Genomic DNA, 18,350 nt, shown 5'->3' with positions numbered 1-18,350 from the left:
CAAATTTATCTTATTTTGAGGCCTAAGGTGGACTCCTGTCTGTTATTTTAGTCTGTGGTAGAGCTAGAAGCAGAAGCCATGACCTAATGCCTCCCAACCTTTCTAATTTCCCCCTGCTTTGTTCACCTCTTCTACAGATACATTGTCAGATGTCTCCTCCTGTGAGGGCAGCACAGATGGGCGGGGATTAAAAGCACTGACCTCTCTTCCACAGGACCTGAGTTTGGTTCCCAGCATCCACCTGGCAGCTCACAACCATTGCTAACTCCGGTTCCAGGAGATCCAACCCCCTTTTTAGGGTACCAAGCACATACATGGTGTACAGACATACATGTAAGCAAAATACCCATATGTTCTACATTAAAAGTCAAGCAAAACAAAGCCTCTCTCTTCTCACAGAGTAGCACTTTTTGGTAATACTTGCTTCTGATGCTAGATATTTCTTCAAAGCTATGGGGAGACAAGCACTCTGTGAGTATGGACCCCATTGTCAACAGACCTATGTTCTTCAAGGGCATGGAATAAAAATTAAAAAAAAAACAACTAGTACATACTACAGGAGGAAGTGACATTGTCCAGTGGTCCCATCCTGCCCCTACCACAGTTATTCCATCCTCCTCTTAATCTATGATAGCTCATCTCTCCTCAAGAAGTGTAATTGATTGTTTAAATCTCTCCTTTTCTTTTTGTTTTGAGGCAAATGTCTTACTCAATAACCCAGACTTTCCTAGAACTCTCTCTGTGTAACCCAGGCTAACTTCCAACTCATGGAAATCCTCCTGCCTCAGCCTCCCAGCTGCTGGGATTGTAGGTAGGGAGTATAATTTTAAGTGTGGCAATTCATACCACACTTGTAGGAGGGCCTTTCACCATGAGAGCAAACAACCAGCCCTGAAAATTAGTCAAAAATGTCTTGGGACAATAGAGAAGCAAGTGGTTTCCAAGCTGTCCCTTTTCCCTTCTCTGGGAGCTCTGTGGACCTGTTCCCCAGCCAGGTGCAATCTCCTTGTGTACCCTGCATTCCCCTCTTCTCATTACAAAGCTGTCTTCCCCCAGCAGTTTCGACAGCCATATGTAAGGGCTGATTTTTGCTTTGAACTCAAACAGCTTCTAATACAAACCAAATCTCAGGTTAATCTTGGTATTGTTGTTCTATCCCACTGCAGTAATCCTGCATGATTGACATACTCTTCAGTCACTGACTCCTCCAAGCTTGAGTGCACAGGACCTGACCCAGACCCTCTCCTAGCCACACTGGTATGGCTGCCAGGTTCTCACTGGGAGGACTTGAAACGTGAGCCCTGATCCAAAGGCATCAAATCCCACACCATTGTGTTTCTGAACAGTGGTTGGAAATTAAGCAAGGAACTTGAAGATTTGCACTCAATCCCTTGTAGTTATAGGTAGAGATTTTCCTGCAAAGCCCTTGGGCTTGGTTGAGGTAGCCATGTCAAAGAACATTTGATGTTAGCATGCCCTGATTTAGAACTTCTCAGAAAAAGAGAGGAAGTAGCAGTTGTCCCTGGGATAGTAGATCTCCTACCGGGATATCAGGACACTCCCCCTGGCCTCAGCTCTTCTGCTGTCTGCTCCATGGGGAAAATGGCATCCTAGTAGGGGTGGAGGGGATCGCAGACCTGATGTGCTAGTGTTGGGCTTCACAGAGGAGACTGCATTTTCATTTGCATAGGAAATTGACATCCAGGTTACAGAATCTTGAGTTTCATCTTCTAAGAAGATCACAGAACGTAGTGCAAGGTCAGACTGGCATGAAATCAATTGTAATCTGCCAGCAAGCCATTCAGACCTCTTTAAGAGTTTTCTTTTATATTTTCCCCTTATAGAGAGAGGAAAGTACATTTAAGGAATGTCTCATCAAATCAGAATGTCTTCCTAAAATTATTTTTTTAATTGGTTGCTGCTGTAATGTGCCCTATGGCCTCCTGGTATTTAACCCTCTGTGCAACTTTGATTAATGAACAAATTTTGTCAACTCTAGTGGTCTTGCTAAGTGTATTTTAGTTGACTTAAAAAAATTACAGAGTATTATGAAAACCTCAGATCTTTCCACCTAATTGATTGGCTGGTGCTGATGCCATCTCTCTGAGTGTAATGCTCCTTAAGTGTGCAGGCCTAACTATTTTTTTTATTTTTATATAGCAGTTCCATTTTATAATGACATTAAGCCATTCAGAGTAATGTGTTGCTGGACAGTTATTGCACGAGTAGCAAGTGTCATCTGGCTTTTAGTCTTGTGCCTAACGACACCAACTGAGGCGTAAAATGATCCCCAGAAAATGTGCAAGTCTCTACCTCATTATTAAAGATAAATCTGGGAGTCTGGTTCTGTTTCAGAAAAGATTTGGTGAGTTATAACATTTGATTTATGGGTGCAATTAAAATATAACTGATAAGTTCTGGCTCTTCAATCAGCCATCTGGATAGTTTGATATTTTGACATGTCTCTGTTGTAGCCAGGGTCTTTTGGGGGACAATTTAGTGCCCCTGATTTCTTGAGACATCATTGGAATCCCCATGTTGCCACCCCACCTGTTGAAGTGTCTTTAGTTCCTCAGTTCAGACTTAGAAAGAATAAAATTTCCCTTTAAGTTTCCTATCACCTCAGAGGCAGATCTTGGTGCTCAGTCCTTCTGTTTGGTTTTTAGGGTATGAAGATAGTTCAGCTGCCCATGGTCAGATAACACTGTTGGTCAATGGAAAGGGACCCTTTAGTGTACAATACAAGCAATATTGATGTGTGCTTTTCCTGCCAGCCATTAGGGTATCTGTGGCAGCTGTGTCCACCTAACGTGGTTGACTCTTCTCCAGGTACTTGGACCATAAATTGTGAAAATTGTGATCAATGTTCAGGGTGTAGTTCTCATGGCATAGATACAAATTTCAGGCATGGCAAGTCCTTCACTTACTCTTTCTGATTTAGGTGTGTGATTGACAACTGATAAACAGCTCATTGAGAACATGTGGTTTTTTTTTAAAGGAAAGTTTAAGACAAAGTTAGTAATAGCGAAGAGGCAGGGTTGGTTAGCCTTCGCTACACTTTATTATTAATGACAGTTGAACATGGGAATACCTGAGCACACTGCCCTCAAAACACATGTTTCCTGTTTGCTTGTAAATTACACGGAGGAAAGAAACAACAGAAATTTTGCACATACACTAGCAAGAAAGACCAGCAACTACAGACCAGCAAGCACACATCAGGAGGCATAAAGCAGCAAGCGCAGACCAGAACAACAAGCATGCTTGGCAAGCACAGGTAGCAAGTGCAGATCAACAGCCATTCTGTTCTCCTTATCGGCTGGGCTGAAATCAGCAGGGCCTGAAAATACCCAGCTTGCCTGTGGCTCACAGATGAACCTATAGTCAGATGCTATGCTGCTGCTTAGATCTGAGGCTCTATGTTTATGTCAAAAGTTCCCTAAGCAAGATTTCTTGGGTGCAGTTTGGTTTCTCAGCATGAACTCTTAGACGGGTCTTTTGTTATCTGTGTGTCATAACCTCCCATTTGCTTTTGTTTATCCTTTTAAAAAACAGTTTTCATCAAATAGCTGTATGTCAGGCAGGAACTTGTGTTGCCAAAAATAATAGACATGGAGTCCACCTCCAGGTTCTGTTTAGTCTAAGATACAATCCTGAAGGATCCCTTCTTCAAGCCCAGAGCCAGTATTAGGTCAAGGTCACCCTATTTATTCTATACATATCTATCTGCTTTGCTCCAATGGCATTTATCAGGATCCTCACCATTTTGCTTTGCCAGTAAGTCCAAGGGAGGGACTGTGTGACTTGGACTGGCCATCTGGAGCTTCTGTCAGCTCCGTGTCCTCTAACAAGTGACACAGCTCTTCAGAAAGTACTACCCATTGCCAGCGGGCAGTGCACACCAGCGGGTGCTCAAGGAGGCTCTCTTAAAAGGACCTTAATGTCCTAGGTTCTCTATGACATAGGAAAAGGTATGTGATGGGATCCAGACTAAAAATCCACCTGACAGCAGCTGTCCTGGAGGATGACGGCCCTGTGGAGCATCCATGGCTGCATGCAGGGTGAGGCTGGCAGAGCCTGGCCGTATTTCTGTCTTCTCTCCTGTTCCATAGGATGCATGCTAATGAACTCACCACTACTTGTAAAGGCCAAAGGGCTGTTGTTTAGGTGATGTGATTGTGCATGGCAAAGTGAAACTATGGTAATTGTTTTGACCTTTCAGCCAGCTGATGTCCTGCCCTCTCACACTTATTACTCTTGGGTCCATTTTCAAAAGTATACATTTACAGAGGCACAGAATTAAATGTGAAGCATAGGAAAATATCTGGTTCCACTCAGGTTCTATTTATAAATGTCTTTGTCCATCTATCCATGTTGATTCTAACTACTTCTGCTTCCCTCCCTGGTCCCTGAACCCTCATCATTCATTTCTGGTACCCACATGCCGTCTCGTCAGCAATCTCAGCTTTACGCCACTGTTGGAAAGAAAAGTAACATATGTCTCTTTGCCGAATGCACGGTTGTATTAGAAAGCTGCACTCAGCTTTAATTACGGAGTGCCTTTGGAATCAGAACTTTGCCCACTCTCCATTCTATAGGGCTATCTGGTATTGTGTTGTCTCTGTGACCTTCAAAGTTGTCATCCCTGAAACCCTTGCTTATTCCATTGCAGATAATGGTTCCTCAGATAGTGGGCTCTGGGTGAATCTCAGTCTCCTTGGCTCTTCTATGTTTATGTCATCATGGTTTCATTTGGGGCCACCTGTCTCTCCCAGGTCTTTTCCTCGTAAAGCTGTTTGAGGAAACAATTTGATAGCAGGAGCATAGACGAGACAACTTATTAATATGCAGTGTCAAAACACATTGTCACATGGTATTATGTGATATACGATAAAATGTATCAATTCTGAGCACCACAAATATCTACAACTTCACCTCAGCATGAAGGCGAATGAGTTTCCCTTAGCTTGACTGAGTTTAGAGATAAACTTCAGTGTAACAAAATGTATTTCACAGGAATTGTTTGATGTGGCACAGTTGGCTTATGAATCTCTTATCTATTCAAGGTTCACTCCTTAGAGTTATTAGTCAATTTAATTTGAACAAATGCCAGGATTACTAACTAATTAGAAGGATGTTGCTGAAGGCACATGGATGGGGAGCGAGTAAGCACTGGCCATGTGGGGTTTGTGGCAGTATGCAGCTCTGATCTGCTGATGCTATCGTTTGCTAAACATCACACTTTATGTCATTGTCACACAGATAAGCCGCAAGTGCATATCCAGATGACTTACCCTCTACAAGGCCTAACCCGGGAAGGGGATGCGCTTGAGTTAACATGTGAAGCCATCGGGAAGCCCCAGTAAGTTCTGAAGGCCAAGGTTGGCAGAGGGTCGTGAGCAGTAAATGTCACAACATGAAGATGTGTATTCACAACTCATTGGCCCGTCACCTGTCTCCTGCTGTAAAAAGGATGGATGATTTTTCTGGAAACGACGAATATTCAATGAGAGGGGAATAAATACCTATGGTTCTTAATGGTCAGGATCGGGAGGAAAGTGCCAGCTAAAGCTGAAATTCTAGTGAATTCTGTTTATTGTTGTCAACAGGCTGCTCACAGCTATTTTCTCTTACATTAAATTTCAACATACTGGGGCTGGAAAGATGGCTCAGCAGTTAAGAGCCCTCACTGCTAGTGTAGAAATCAAAGTTTGGTCCCCAGCATCCATATCAGGTGGCTTACAACAGGGATATCCCTCCAGCTCCAGGGGATCCAGCCTGCTTCTAGCCTCCACAGGCTCCGACCCAAAGACACACATGGATATACAGAAATAAAAATCATTCAAAATATAAGTAAACCCTCAATGCAATAGAATGTCTGCTAATAAGGGTGTTCTTACCACAGCTGGTAGATGGTTTTCTAAACTCTGGGGTACAATGCTTAGGGCCAGATGTAGGGGGAAAAAGTGCTTCCAAGTGCTGTACTCGACCAAGAAGCAGCTTTGTTGGCGGAGACTGCCCTCAAGAAGAATGTTACTGTCGCTGCCCAGGAGGAGAGGAGAGGACAGCCGACAGACTCGTGTTGCTGAGGAGTGTGACAGAAATGCTCTCTTTATCTCTGCACAATAATCCAGATGAATCAGAAGAGCGGTGTGGATCGCCACTACCATGGCAAACAAGCCTTGAGGCTGCTCCCCTGCAAATATCTCACAGTTTACTTAGAGAGGAGGGAAGAAGGGAGCTTTTTATCTTTCTAGTAAAACAAAATGTTTTTTAACTCTTTTAAAGGAAAATGAAACAAACAACCATCCCAGTCCACTGAATCATAAAATGGAAGGACAGGTCAGGTTGGGATTACGGGCACTAAAACGCAAAGCAGTACCTAATGGGAGAAACAGCAGTGAGCTCCCTCTGCTGTCCCTGTGGCATGTTGTCGGTTTCCCTCACAGTCTGGATAAACATCATCTGCTCCATTCTCATATAAAGACCTCGTGCATCCTAGCACAGCTTCACTCCATATCCATGGAGAGAGCTCTCCCTGTGATAGTTAGAGGGGAGCCTGACCATGGCTAATCCTTCTCCCTCTCCTCCGTCCTCTAGTCATGGGCTAGCCTTCCCTGCCTGAGGAGGCAGAGCTAGAACGGTAACCTTTAGAGGAAGGTGGATCTGCTTCTGTTTTGCTTCTTTTCGGTGCTGCTGACTTTTTTGATCCCAGCTTTGACAGAGAAGGCTTTTTCTCTTTTAAGTCCTTCAAAAAGATTTAGATCTTTCCTTTTATAAAGTGATTTATGCTCTAATTAGCAGTCTTCCTTGCCTCCCAAACAACCCCAGTGGACTAAGGGAAAACACTTCTCTTGGTTGGGCCCCTGTTTACAGCACCTATATTCAGCCAATCAGTCACATTTATACTGCTTGGATTACTAACCTGTATTTTATTTCTGTATTTTTTTTTCTTCTGAAGAAGGTACTATGTTCGATTGCATGTGCCACAGGGACAGTAAATTACATGTTTCCTTCAGGACACTTTTGCCAGGGAGAGTGTTTGTTACTCTCAAATTGGAAAGGGTATGTGGCTGTATTACTCCGTAGCAATCCCCTCCTTGCACATTACCTATTTATTTTCTCAAGAAATTGCATACAATAAAAATGGTAATTTAACTTGCCATTATGTTGTGAATATTCTCAGTGCTTCCCCCCACTGATTGTTTCAGCTGTCAAGCAGCAGGACGTGAGGTCTGACTGCCAGACAGCCCCATTTGCTACTGCCTACAGGAGGACATACGCAGCACTAACTTTAAATAATTTACCGCATTGTGATAACAAACCCATGTGTAATTAAAGAAAAATTGCACCTTCACATCCCATTTGAACACTGGGATGCTACCTGACAGGCCTAACTTGAGCATCCGTTTGTCATTTACGTCTGGGTCTCTCTACCCATGTCATTGCTCCTAGAGGAAGTGCTAGGGACTGAAAGACAATTGCTTATGTGTTCAAATCTGTGTCAGCTCTTCCTTTCAAACAAAAGCTGGGGTATGACCAGGGGCTTAGTGCTTGCCTAACACTCACCAGGCCCTGGGATATGGCTCCAGCATTACACACACCATACGAAAGAACATGCTTTCAGATACACTCTTAGATCTGCACTTGGTTTCCTAGGAGCACGAGAGAGGCACCTTGAAGACACAGGTTCCAAGTCCAGTGAGTGAAAGACTTGGTGTGTATGCTCTCTCCTCTCCAGAGCATCCTGTCAAATTTGCTCTTCCGTAATGGCTGTCTTAAGATTCATGTGCTATTTCAAGTCACTAAAACTTATTTCTGATAAGCAAGTTCCTTTGTTGGACCTAAAGAGTCCACTTTGAGATGTGTCCTTCCGTCATTAATCCAGAACCAAATGTACTCACAGGGAAGGTCCAGCCATTTCTGGACCTAGAAGACAGAGGACCAGTTACTGATCAGGGGCAGATAGACAAGGTGAACAGGACCATCCAAGTGGCCTCTCAGGTGGGGAGAGTCAGGCTAAATAAAGAGGAAGTGATTGCACCTTTTGAGAATCAAAGGTTGTTTTTTCAAAAACAGATCAAAACAAAATTCTGTGTAAACCGGGGCTGATGGCACAGACCTGCAATCCCAGCTGCTCTGGAAGCAGAGTCAGGAGACTCACTGCCATTTCAAGAGCAGCCTGGTCTACACACCAAGTTCCAGTCCAGCTAGGGCAACCTCAAGAGCAAACGGTAATTAAATAAGGCTGAGGATATAGCTGTGCGGTAGAGCCAGCGTTTTCAGTGCCCACCGGAGAAAGGAATGAAGGGAGATGGGGAGGGCTGTTCAGGTGCCAGCGTCTATTTAAAACTCACAAGAGGCTCCCTAGCAAGCAAACATTTGGTATGTTAGTAACCATTAGGTTATTGCATGCACCACTAGCCAAGACCTTGCTTTTTCCTTCCTCTCTAATTAACGAGCTGATTAACAATGGGTGAGCTCTGTCCTGGCCGAATCGGTGTGAAGCCACACAGCAGGGCATGTGAGTTGGCCATGTTGGCTTATTTGCTGACTTACTGAAGATGAACTGGGAATCATAAGACTCCCACTTAGCAAGTCTCGAGGTTTCTAAACACATGATTGTGTGTTTTAAAGTCATATCCCAAGCATATGTTTGGCAGTTGCATGATCTTAATTCTGTGACCCTCACACTCTCCAGTGGGTCCAGTTAATTGTGTCACCCTGCATGTGGCTAGTTTGCTGCAATGAGAAACTGGATGCAGATACCTGAGCGGGGAATGATTCCCATGACCTGTCTTTCTCGCCTTCCCTCTGCAGGCCCGTGATGGTAACTTGGGTGAGAGTCGATGACGAAATGCCTCAACACGCCGTACTGTCCGGGCCAAACCTGTTCATCAATAACCTAAACAAAACAGACAATGGTACTTACCGTTGTGAGGCTTCTAACACAGTGGGGAAAGCTCATTCGGACTACATGCTGTATGTATACGGTACGTGAGAAGACGAAACACCCCCCTACTCCCCCTCTGCATGTAGCTGCTGCCTGGGCTTCACCCTCAAAGCCGTTGATCAAGTCGAAAACAAAAAAAACCAGTTGGTATCCTACAGGAACTTAAAGAAGCTTGGCCTGAGGTGGACCCCAGTGGTCCCCACCTGGCTCAACAGTGACTGTTGTTCTCCCCCTCTGACCGTGGGGATTTCCCACGAGATCACAGTCTCTGATGGTGCTGAGTACGAAGGCTGTCCTCAGGCACAGGTCATGGATCCTATGTTAGAAGTAATGTCTGAAATATTCAACCTTACCAATTAGTGGCGTTCAGCTCAGAAAATTTATTCCCAGTGGGTTTTTTTTTTCTATGATGCATGGGCTAGCCTTTCTCCTGCTTTGATGAAAAAATATATCTTATTTCCAACATGAAGCTATTAAATCCAGAAGGCTTTGCAAGCCAGTAAACACTCAAACTAAATACAAAGTCTTTGATAGTTGCACAGACCACCTATATCTTCTATTTTAGACACAGATGCCAACTTTTAAAAATATGCTTTCTTAATCAACATTTTTCTACAAGGTTATTAAATCATATTACTATGAATTTCACTTTAGGATCAACAGATATGCATTGAACACCTAAGGCAGCAGGCATTTCCCATTTCTATCTTGCTGCTGATTTCACATATTGTGACTATCCTCTATTTAGTTGAGAAGTATACTCTTTATAGTCTTGTGCTATCAAATTTGATCTCTTCTGTCCAGTTGAAGTCTCTTCATTTTATATTAAGACAAAGTCGTGCACTGGCCCAACACATAATGAATTACAAATATTTGAATATGGGGGCCACATTCCTGTCTTCATGATAGCTTAGTAAACAATCCAAGTTAAATTATAAATGTGTGAGTATCGGCATAGACACATAAATTATACATATGGAATAGTATTTAGACTATACTGTCCCAGAACCTGGGCACCCTCCTTATGAAGAAAAAAAAGGAGAGGTATTTTTGAACAGAGAAGCATCTTTTCTACCATACCTATATGAATATGAAATTATAGTCCTTAGCCTATACCTGAGGGGTTTTCCCCCATTAACACAGTGGTTCTCAACCTCGCTAATGCTGCAACCCTGTGGTGACCCTAACCATAAAATTATTTAGTTACTACTTTTATAATTGTAAGTTTTCTACTGTTATGAATTGTAATGTAAATATCTGATATACAACCCCAAAGGGGTTGAGACCCACAGATTGAGAACTGCTGTCTTAGAATTAAAAGATCCTGTCAAATCCTTATTTGCAAGCTTGTAGAGTATGCTATCTTTGCATGCTGCTCAGTCTCACTAGTGCTCATTAGAACTGTTCTCAGTAGTTAAGGAAATCCACGAAAGAGAATGGTTCTGCTGTGTAGGTGAAAAAGGGCACAAGGCACCTGGTTTCGGCTGGCAAGGTGCAGAACAGCTCTGCTGCATTCTTTGGCAGTAATGGAAGATGCTTTCCTCTCTGCGCTCTTGCAGACACCCCTTCCACCGTAAGGTCTAAGCCTGATGGAAGTGCCCCTGACATTTGTGCCCAGGTTTATAGACATCAGTCAAGTTCTCCTTACAAATTTCACATTACAAAAAGCATTGATCACTTCCTGCCAGTCTGTGACACACTTCTCTGATTCATACAACTAAAAAAAAATGGTTCAATTTACAGTGCCTACTACTCCTATTTCTCAGGATGAGAAGAAACATTTTGATGCCTTGTTTGGCAAACATATTTGCATAATTTGGAAAATGAGCTTATAACCAGAATTTGTTGAGTGTTCCCTTCATGCTGTTTCCAGCATTGACAATTTTAGATGATCTCATCCAATTTCTACACCCTGATCTGTGCTTATTTTTCACCCCATTCAACATATGATACCATGAAGCTTAGAAAGATCATATAACATGGCCTAGTTCACAAGGTTCCCAGATCACCCTAGGGCCACCATACTGTCATCCCAAAACCTACTGCAAAGTTGGTCTTTGCAATTCTTCTTATTCTCATGGCTTTTCAAGAGAGATTAAGTCCCTCCAAAATAAGATTGGCCTTTTTAAATTAGCCCCCTGGACCACAATGCATTATTTGAAAACCAAGTATTATAGGAACTCATCTGTATGCGAACATACCTATATAAAGACATATCCATGATCCATCCAGGCTACCGGCTATAAGGGATTCTCTGTATCTTGCTCCCTGCTAGTGATGCCATTGGAATGGCAGGCCGGCATGCTAAACCCAAGTGTTGCTGGTCTAGTAACAAAACATTCTAACATTTTGGGCAGGGATGGGCAGATTGTCTTTTCAAAGCAATATATTGTAGTGCTTTTGCAATTTTTTAAGTACTCTGTGAATTAAAAGTTGCTACACTTCTAAAATATTTAGTTCTCTGGAAGTAAATTCTCTACTTGAAGCATCTGGCTGGTTAGAGCCTGATTCCCAATAGGGTTTGTTCTTTTAGCATCCATGTCTCAGGCACAGCTCATTAGCTTCAGCTCTTTCTGTTCCTCCCTATGTTTGTTGTGATGCTGCGCACTGATTTCAGGGCCTCTGGCATACTGGGTAAGCACTCTCCCATGAGCTACATCCCAGCCCTCTGATTTCTGAAAGAGTGGCCTTGTGCTACTCTTCTTACTGAAAATGACCTCAGCAAGGACGTTTCACCTGATAATGGAATCTGATTCATTCAAGGTTTCCTGAACCAGATGTGAAGGACCAGATTTGCCCCATAGTGATGGAGATCCCTGGACATGTATCATTTTTACATATTGAGAGGTCCTGGTGACCTCCCTGACATCTATCCCCTTGTTCATCTTGTCTGCCTTTTGGTTCATAATCATATCTTCAGATCACATTCATGCTCATTCTTATCGTGTTGTACACATCATATGCTTTGTGCTATTGCATTTAGAAGCGGTTTTGAAAATAACATTAGAGCACAGCAGAGCAAGTCTTCCGAGGAGCAATATTGCTGTTCAGTGACAATACTATAATTGAAGCAAACAGAAAAGCACATTATTTGTCCCTTGGATGGACAGGAGGTACACTCTGTACAGTTCACTTGTAGCGGATGGAGGCAGTGTCTCCCGTGCTGGCTAAAGTCTCAGGGCACTCAGCTCATCTGTCTCAAGTTGGCACCTGTCATTGATGTAAATGTGTTCAAACAAGTTGTCCAATCACAAAGACAACTTTCTCACCTGTGGCTTCAATAAAACACACTAAAGGACAAGACTGAAATGATGTTCAGTCATTTCTTATCCTGTTCTTTTTTAAAGGTAATTTAAATTTTAAATTTCATCATTTCTGCTTCTTAGGATGAGACTTTGCCTGGAGTCTTTTTTTTTTTTTTGACTCATTGAAGACTGCATTAAACAACAGTCTAATTTACTTGTTTCCCCATCTTCAAGGAGAAAAGCCTGTCATAAAGCAGAGCCATTTGCTGTTGGTTCTTCCTTATCAAGTTCATTGTGTGAGAGGAGCAGTTGGTGAAGAAAATGAAAACCTTTGATTATTGATCAATGATAGACATCATTTCATGCAGACCTTGCAGCCAAGCACCAAAAGAGTCATTCCATCAACTTCCAGGAAGTTGTGCCAAACCCAGTAAAGGTGCAATATATAATTAAAGTTTTGATGTATTAATTAGACAATCCGAGGGTTCACTTGAAGATAAAAGGACCCCAGATGTGTCAGGGAGAAAAAGCTGACGTGCTTTAGATAAAATTTAGAATCAAAAGCCTTCAAATCGTCCTCTGCTCTATTACAGCGGAGTGATTTCTTAGTTCAAAGTCTTGCTGACAATTTAACACATTCAGTTTGATCATCTGGGCCTAGACTTTTTTTTTCTTTTTTGCCCTTTTCTTATCCCCAAATAATTTTTGAGATGACAGAAATACAGTGTATCAGGTACCAGACAGAGGCTTCCTCTTGGGCTCCTAGATTTAAGGGTCAAACCTCATTTATATTTAGCTCTCTTGTTTACAAGGTGGAAGATGTTCTTTCATTTTTATCATTGTGGTCCACTTAGGTCAAGCTTTTAACATGAGCAAAGGCAGCTTATTAATATTTATAAGGTGTAAAAATTTATTGACTTTTAAAAAATAACATCTCAGTAAAATCTCACTTGCCTGGAACTTGGTACTCTGTTCGTGGTGACATTCTATCTTCTTTGTACTTATTATGGATACAGAGGTGGTTTTCCTTCCTGCTGGGCTGTATTGATGGAGAATAATGAAGTTAGCATTTGCAGAGAGCATGTGTGCAGTGCCACGTCCATTCTTGGCTGATCCAAGCCCTTTAAATGCAGCGGCTCCTTCTCCTCTTTCCTCCCATCTGTGAAGTAGAAAGGGACAGCCATTGTGCTTTCTTGGCACTGAGGTGACTTAGCCTTGCCTTTAAGATCTGGCCGGGTTAAGGGTTTTGAGCATTTAGGTATTTTTTCTCCCTTTTCCAGTTCTCATTTCATTTTTATTCACGTCATGCATAAGAAAGCTGTTCTTTTCTTAGCTCTTCCAACTGAGGCTTTGGGGTGTAGTTTCAGACCAATGTCTCTGAGGGCAAGGAACTTGATGGTTTAAAAAAGCGAGTCATCCAACCAACATCTCAGTGTCTCCATGCCTTTGTTTGTCGTTACTGGTCATTGTTGTGTTCAGCATTGTGGGTTTGATTTTCTTTTTTTTTTTATCCAGATCCCCCCACAACTATCCCTCCTCCCACAACAACCACCACCACCACCACCACCACCACCACCATCCTTACCATCATCACAGGTATGGTACCTTCATCACCATTGGAAATGTCCTCAGTGTATATTGTCTTTCTGGTATAAACAAAGAGAAGCCTAGCTGTTCCCTGTAAGTCCTCTGAGCTTAACTGTTCCTTTACTTTGGAACTCCAGAGACACTCGATACTATACTCTTGAACTGAATCTTAAGGATCTAGAAGGACCTTTAACATCTGATCAGATGACTCGCACCTTAGCGTGAGGCAATTCTTTTTGAAGCCTCACCACCCAAAGCAAAAACACTAGGAAAAAATGGCAGCCAGGCTGCTAAACCCTCCAGCAGCTTCTGCTTGGCCCCAGCTGATGAACTGGTAAGTATTGTGGCCTGGATCATGTCCTGGTCTAAATTTCGTCTTAATCCACATGAAGAAAGTACATGCACTAAATTTCAGCATGCATCCTCGGGCCACACTATGGGATGCACTGTCATCTGCCCTCCTCTAATGGGTGCCTGCTGGCAGTAGAGCTGCCTGGGCCTCTTGTGGCCCGCGAGATTGCAGGGAACAGAGGGAGCCAATCTTTTCCAAGCTGAACACTCATGTGCACCTCCTCTTTTTTACACGGCCTCCCTCCTCATCCTGGTACCCTGTGGCTCTCAAATAGTTTGGTGTTGCTTGACTGGAAGCCTTGGCCTTTCTTCTGGTCTAACAAGAGAGGACAGCTCATGGCTGTACCATACCAACTCTTAGACCAGGCCTACCCCAATCGCTACTTCCAAGTGTCCGCTCTAATGGAGGAGAGAATCTCTTAAAATGTGACTTTGCCACTTAGGTCTGTTACCAGGCAAGGGTCCCATGTCCCTTTGAGCCATGAGTCCAGCCATTTGATCCCTGGACTCCTTGATACACACTGAATATCTATCTCACTTGATGCTCTTCATGTTCAGCTTTTAGGAACCACCTTCTAGGATCACATTGATTTTTCTGGAGATGTTTTCTTTTCCATTTGCTCAAGAGTCAATGAGACGGCAGAATGCTAAGTGACCAGTGAAAGAGAAGGCCTCATCAGTAGATATTACAATGGACCGTCTAATCCAAGTTTTCTTCACTTTGCAGCTATTGCAGTGAGACAAAGATCTCTGCCATAACCCACCACTGAAGGGCTTCCTAAATACGGCCTACAAGCACATCTGTGCCTATATTAAATGTTATACCTTCTGAAAAATCCATCAATTGGTTTTGTGTCTCACTTTAAACCTGGCTCCATCTAGAAAGTTTGCTTCCTAGTTCTTGTCTGTGTGTTTCTGCTTGAGCTGTCAGTTCCCCCTGCTTCCTAGTGCATTCAGTTTTGTGTGTAGTAGACCAATCCCTGGCATCTTCTGTAGTGTGTATTACCACATCAAAGATGTTCCTCCTCCTCTGCTTGGATGTCCACAGCAGCCATACTGCTGGTGCTTCATCCTAAGAATTCAGTTCCTTGTCTCTTACCTATTTAGTAAAATGGACTGGGTGTGTACTTTTGATTGTGTTTGGCTTGGCTGGCGTTGCTGGGATGGAACCCAGGGCCTCTGGCATACTAGGCAAACATGTACAGCTGAAATATATCCTCAGTCCTTTAGGCATGTGCTTTTCTTACCAGGTTACGTAGTTTTCTATGAAAGGCCCTTGGGATGCTGGAACAAATAAACAAACGGTGTAGGTATCACTAGCAGTGTGTTCGTCTTTGTCAAAGTATGACCCAGCCTTTATACCTCCCACGGTAGAAGATTCTGTTTAGGTATCTGTAAGGGTTTACATCTGAGGTCAGTAAAGTTTTCACTCATTCTGTGTATAAACCCCCCGTTTTTCTTGAATGTGAAACAACACTTTTTCATGTGTGTCTGGTCTCATCACTGACTTCGGTTTTAGTTTTTGATTGTTTTTTTTAAATATGAGGTTAGCATTCCCTGACTCTTCTCCATCACTACAATCAATCTCCCAAGTCACCCGAGTTGCTCTAATTCACAGCTCTTAATCTTTTGCTCCCCAGGACCTCCTTCTCCTCTGAGGTGCTGCAATATCTACAACTCATCGTGATCACAGTTCTGCTGGCCCAGACTTGATCTAAAAAGAAACTATTAGAATAAAAAATACCATATTTCTGTCCATATCAGAGATGACTTTAATCAGAATATGTCTACTGATATGTCCCTGCCACTGGCCTCTCCATTCAGAATAACTCAGGATGATCTCGCAGGTGCACTTCCGTCTGTTGGTGTTAGCACTCGAATGCTTTCTACACCCCAAATGCACCTGTGGTAATGAATGCCCAGATCTTCAGTGTCACACCCAGGAGTCATTAAACTAACATTGCTACTAAAACAGCCTTACAGAATCCGTCACCTTAATGGAAGTGATCTTTTAGGGCTACTGTGACTTAACAGTTTACCTTCTACATATTTATCTTGGCCAGAAAGCAACCTGTAGAATTTAACATTCGTCCTCTTCTCCAAACAGATTAAAGGTTATGAACTTGGTTCTGTGTCCCATTTTAAAGGTTCAGGCTAAGCTCTAGATTTAGATTGGTTCCTAAAGAATCTTCCAGCCTGGATCCTGACAAATGGATAGCTAAATTAATTTCCACTCCTCCTCTCTCTTGTACTGTTTGGTACATTTACAGTCACCATTAGCCTTAAAAGCTTCAACAGCTGAATCCAGCGACAGTAACGCAAAGCTGGGGCTCTAAAGGAAAAAGAAGAAGCAGCCACAGTCAGCTATTTCTTTCCTCCTAAGTCAAGCGCAATAACTGAAACCCATTCCGCAGGTCAGAGTTTCATTACCAGGAAAATGTACAAATGCAATAGAAAAAAAATATTTTTAAGCTCAAAAGGTCCCGGTTGGTTTCTGAATTCTCCAAAAGAAGACTTGCATAGCTATCCCCGATCTTCCCCCGTCAGGATAATGGAATTGTTCCTCTTGTTAGGAAGGCAGGCTGGCATTCTGTTCCGAGTCATCTGACTCTCTCAACACATGCTACAGCTCCATTCTGAACCCTTAAAGAGGAGGACTTCTATGGCCTCCAGCTCTTCTTTGCCCCCTCTCCTACTCTTACATTTCCTAGTTTTCTAGGAGAGCAGTGGCCTTTGCATACTGTCCTCTCCAATTGAAGCAGATCTGGTGACATGTCAGCCACACCTGAAGGGTTGCCCTGCCTAAGGATAATTTTCTGCAAGTGTTAAGAACTGGAAAGAACAGTCAGACTGGGCATGGTGTGCACACTTTTAATCCCAGTGCTTGGAAGGCAGAGGCAACTAGATCTCTGAGTTGGAGGCCATCCTGATCTACAGAGTAAGGCCTTGTCTCAAAAAACAAAAAGAAGAAGAAGAAGGAAGAATATTCGTTATCCATCTGCCATATCAACAGAGTTGTAGCCTTACCATTAACATTATTCTATGGCCTCTCCACATAAGAAACAATTTGAGGATAGAACTGGGTGAGAAGCCTTGTAGAGCTTCCTTGGCATTTGCCCTAAAGTTTAAAAGTATCGCTCTCATCTTCCCTGCTCATTGACGTTAGGATCATTTGGTTCTGCTCAGCTCTTGGCTTTGGGAAACTCCCACCCTTAGTGTTTTATTTTTTGTCCCATCAAGTTGTCCTTGGGGCTTCTTCGTTTGTGGGTGTGTATGACATGACACGGGAGAGCAAACCAGTTGGACTCTTTGACCTTTTTTAAGAACCCCATGTTTTGGGGCTAGTAGCGGGCTCTGTCTCTGTGCTTGGGGATAGCTGTAGCTTCTTCCTCTCCATTGGGTCAGGCTGCCTTTCTGAAACTTGCTTGGGAAAGTGGTCTGTTTCTCTCTTTAATTAACTTGGATCTTGTATTGTTCCTACCTGGTGGAGTCCTGACTTGAGTGCTTGATGGAGAGTGCCAGGAAAAGTTCTCAGCATTCAGTCGTACACACTGCTAACAGTTTAGATACAAAATTCAGGCCAGGGGGAGCTCAACCTGTGGGTCGCAATGGACACGCAACTGCCATAAATTAAAAAAAAATTAAAACAGCCTTAGAATAAGAATGAATAGCTATAGGGCCAGATTGTGAGACGCATTTAAATATGCTTTTATAAGAATGAAGTAGGTCATTTCTAAATGAGTTTTTCTCTCTCTCTTTTTTTAAGCATGTATTCAATTAAATATTTGGTGTTTCTTGGAAAGGAAAATAGCAAGGTTTCTCTTATTGGTGTCAACGCACTCAAAATCCAATATACCTGGGAGGAAGTGGCTCCTAGCCTCAGACCCGTGTTATTATTTGGGCTTTCACAGCTTGATAGCATAGGCTTTTCCCAGTGTTAATGTGGATCGGGTCATATAAAGAAGGCAGACACAGGCTTTGTCCTTCAGTAGCATTTGGAGACTTACACCGAGCTTGCATGCCGTGTTTAGATGTAAAGGAGAGGACACATATGCTTGGTGCCAAGTCTGTAGTGTGGCCATCTAAGTCGTAATGGAGCTTTGTTCCACATAGAGGTCTCAGTTTCCCAAGTCTCAGCCCAGTGATTTCAACCGTGTGCTACTGGTAATGGCACAGTGCAAGGGCTATAAGCTGATCTGCCTTCCGGTTGCATT

The 18,350-nt window shown here is 42.9% G+C and overlaps 1 protein-coding gene across 6 annotated transcripts in view; it reads left to right on the top strand.

Annotated features, from left to right (window-relative positions):
* The window catches only part of Cadm1 (cell adhesion molecule 1), a 325,645-nt gene that overhangs the window by 280,414 nt on the left and 26,881 nt on the right, over positions 1–18,350 (top strand). For 3 of the 6 annotated variants that reach the window (XM_075966038.1, XM_075966036.1, XM_075966040.1), the window contains exons 6-8: positions 5,263–5,362; positions 8,821–8,993; positions 13,714–13,794. In XM_075966038.1, the coding sequence (XP_075822153.1) occupies positions 5,263–5,362; positions 8,821–8,993; positions 13,714–13,794 (354 nt within the window). The remainder of the gene's footprint in view (positions 1–5,262; positions 5,363–8,820; positions 8,994–13,713; positions 13,795–18,350) is intronic. The other 3 variants (XM_075966041.1, XM_075966039.1, XM_075966042.1) reach the window with 1 other exon arrangement.

Source organism: Microtus pennsylvanicus, chromosome 3 (genome assembly GCF_037038515.1).
Source record: "Microtus pennsylvanicus isolate mMicPen1 chromosome 3, mMicPen1.hap1, whole genome shotgun sequence".
Lineage (NCBI taxonomy): Eukaryota > Metazoa > Chordata > Mammalia > Rodentia > Cricetidae > Microtus > Microtus pennsylvanicus.
The sequence above is the reverse complement of the archived record's forward strand: the minus strand, read 5'-3'. Positions and strand labels throughout refer to the sequence as shown.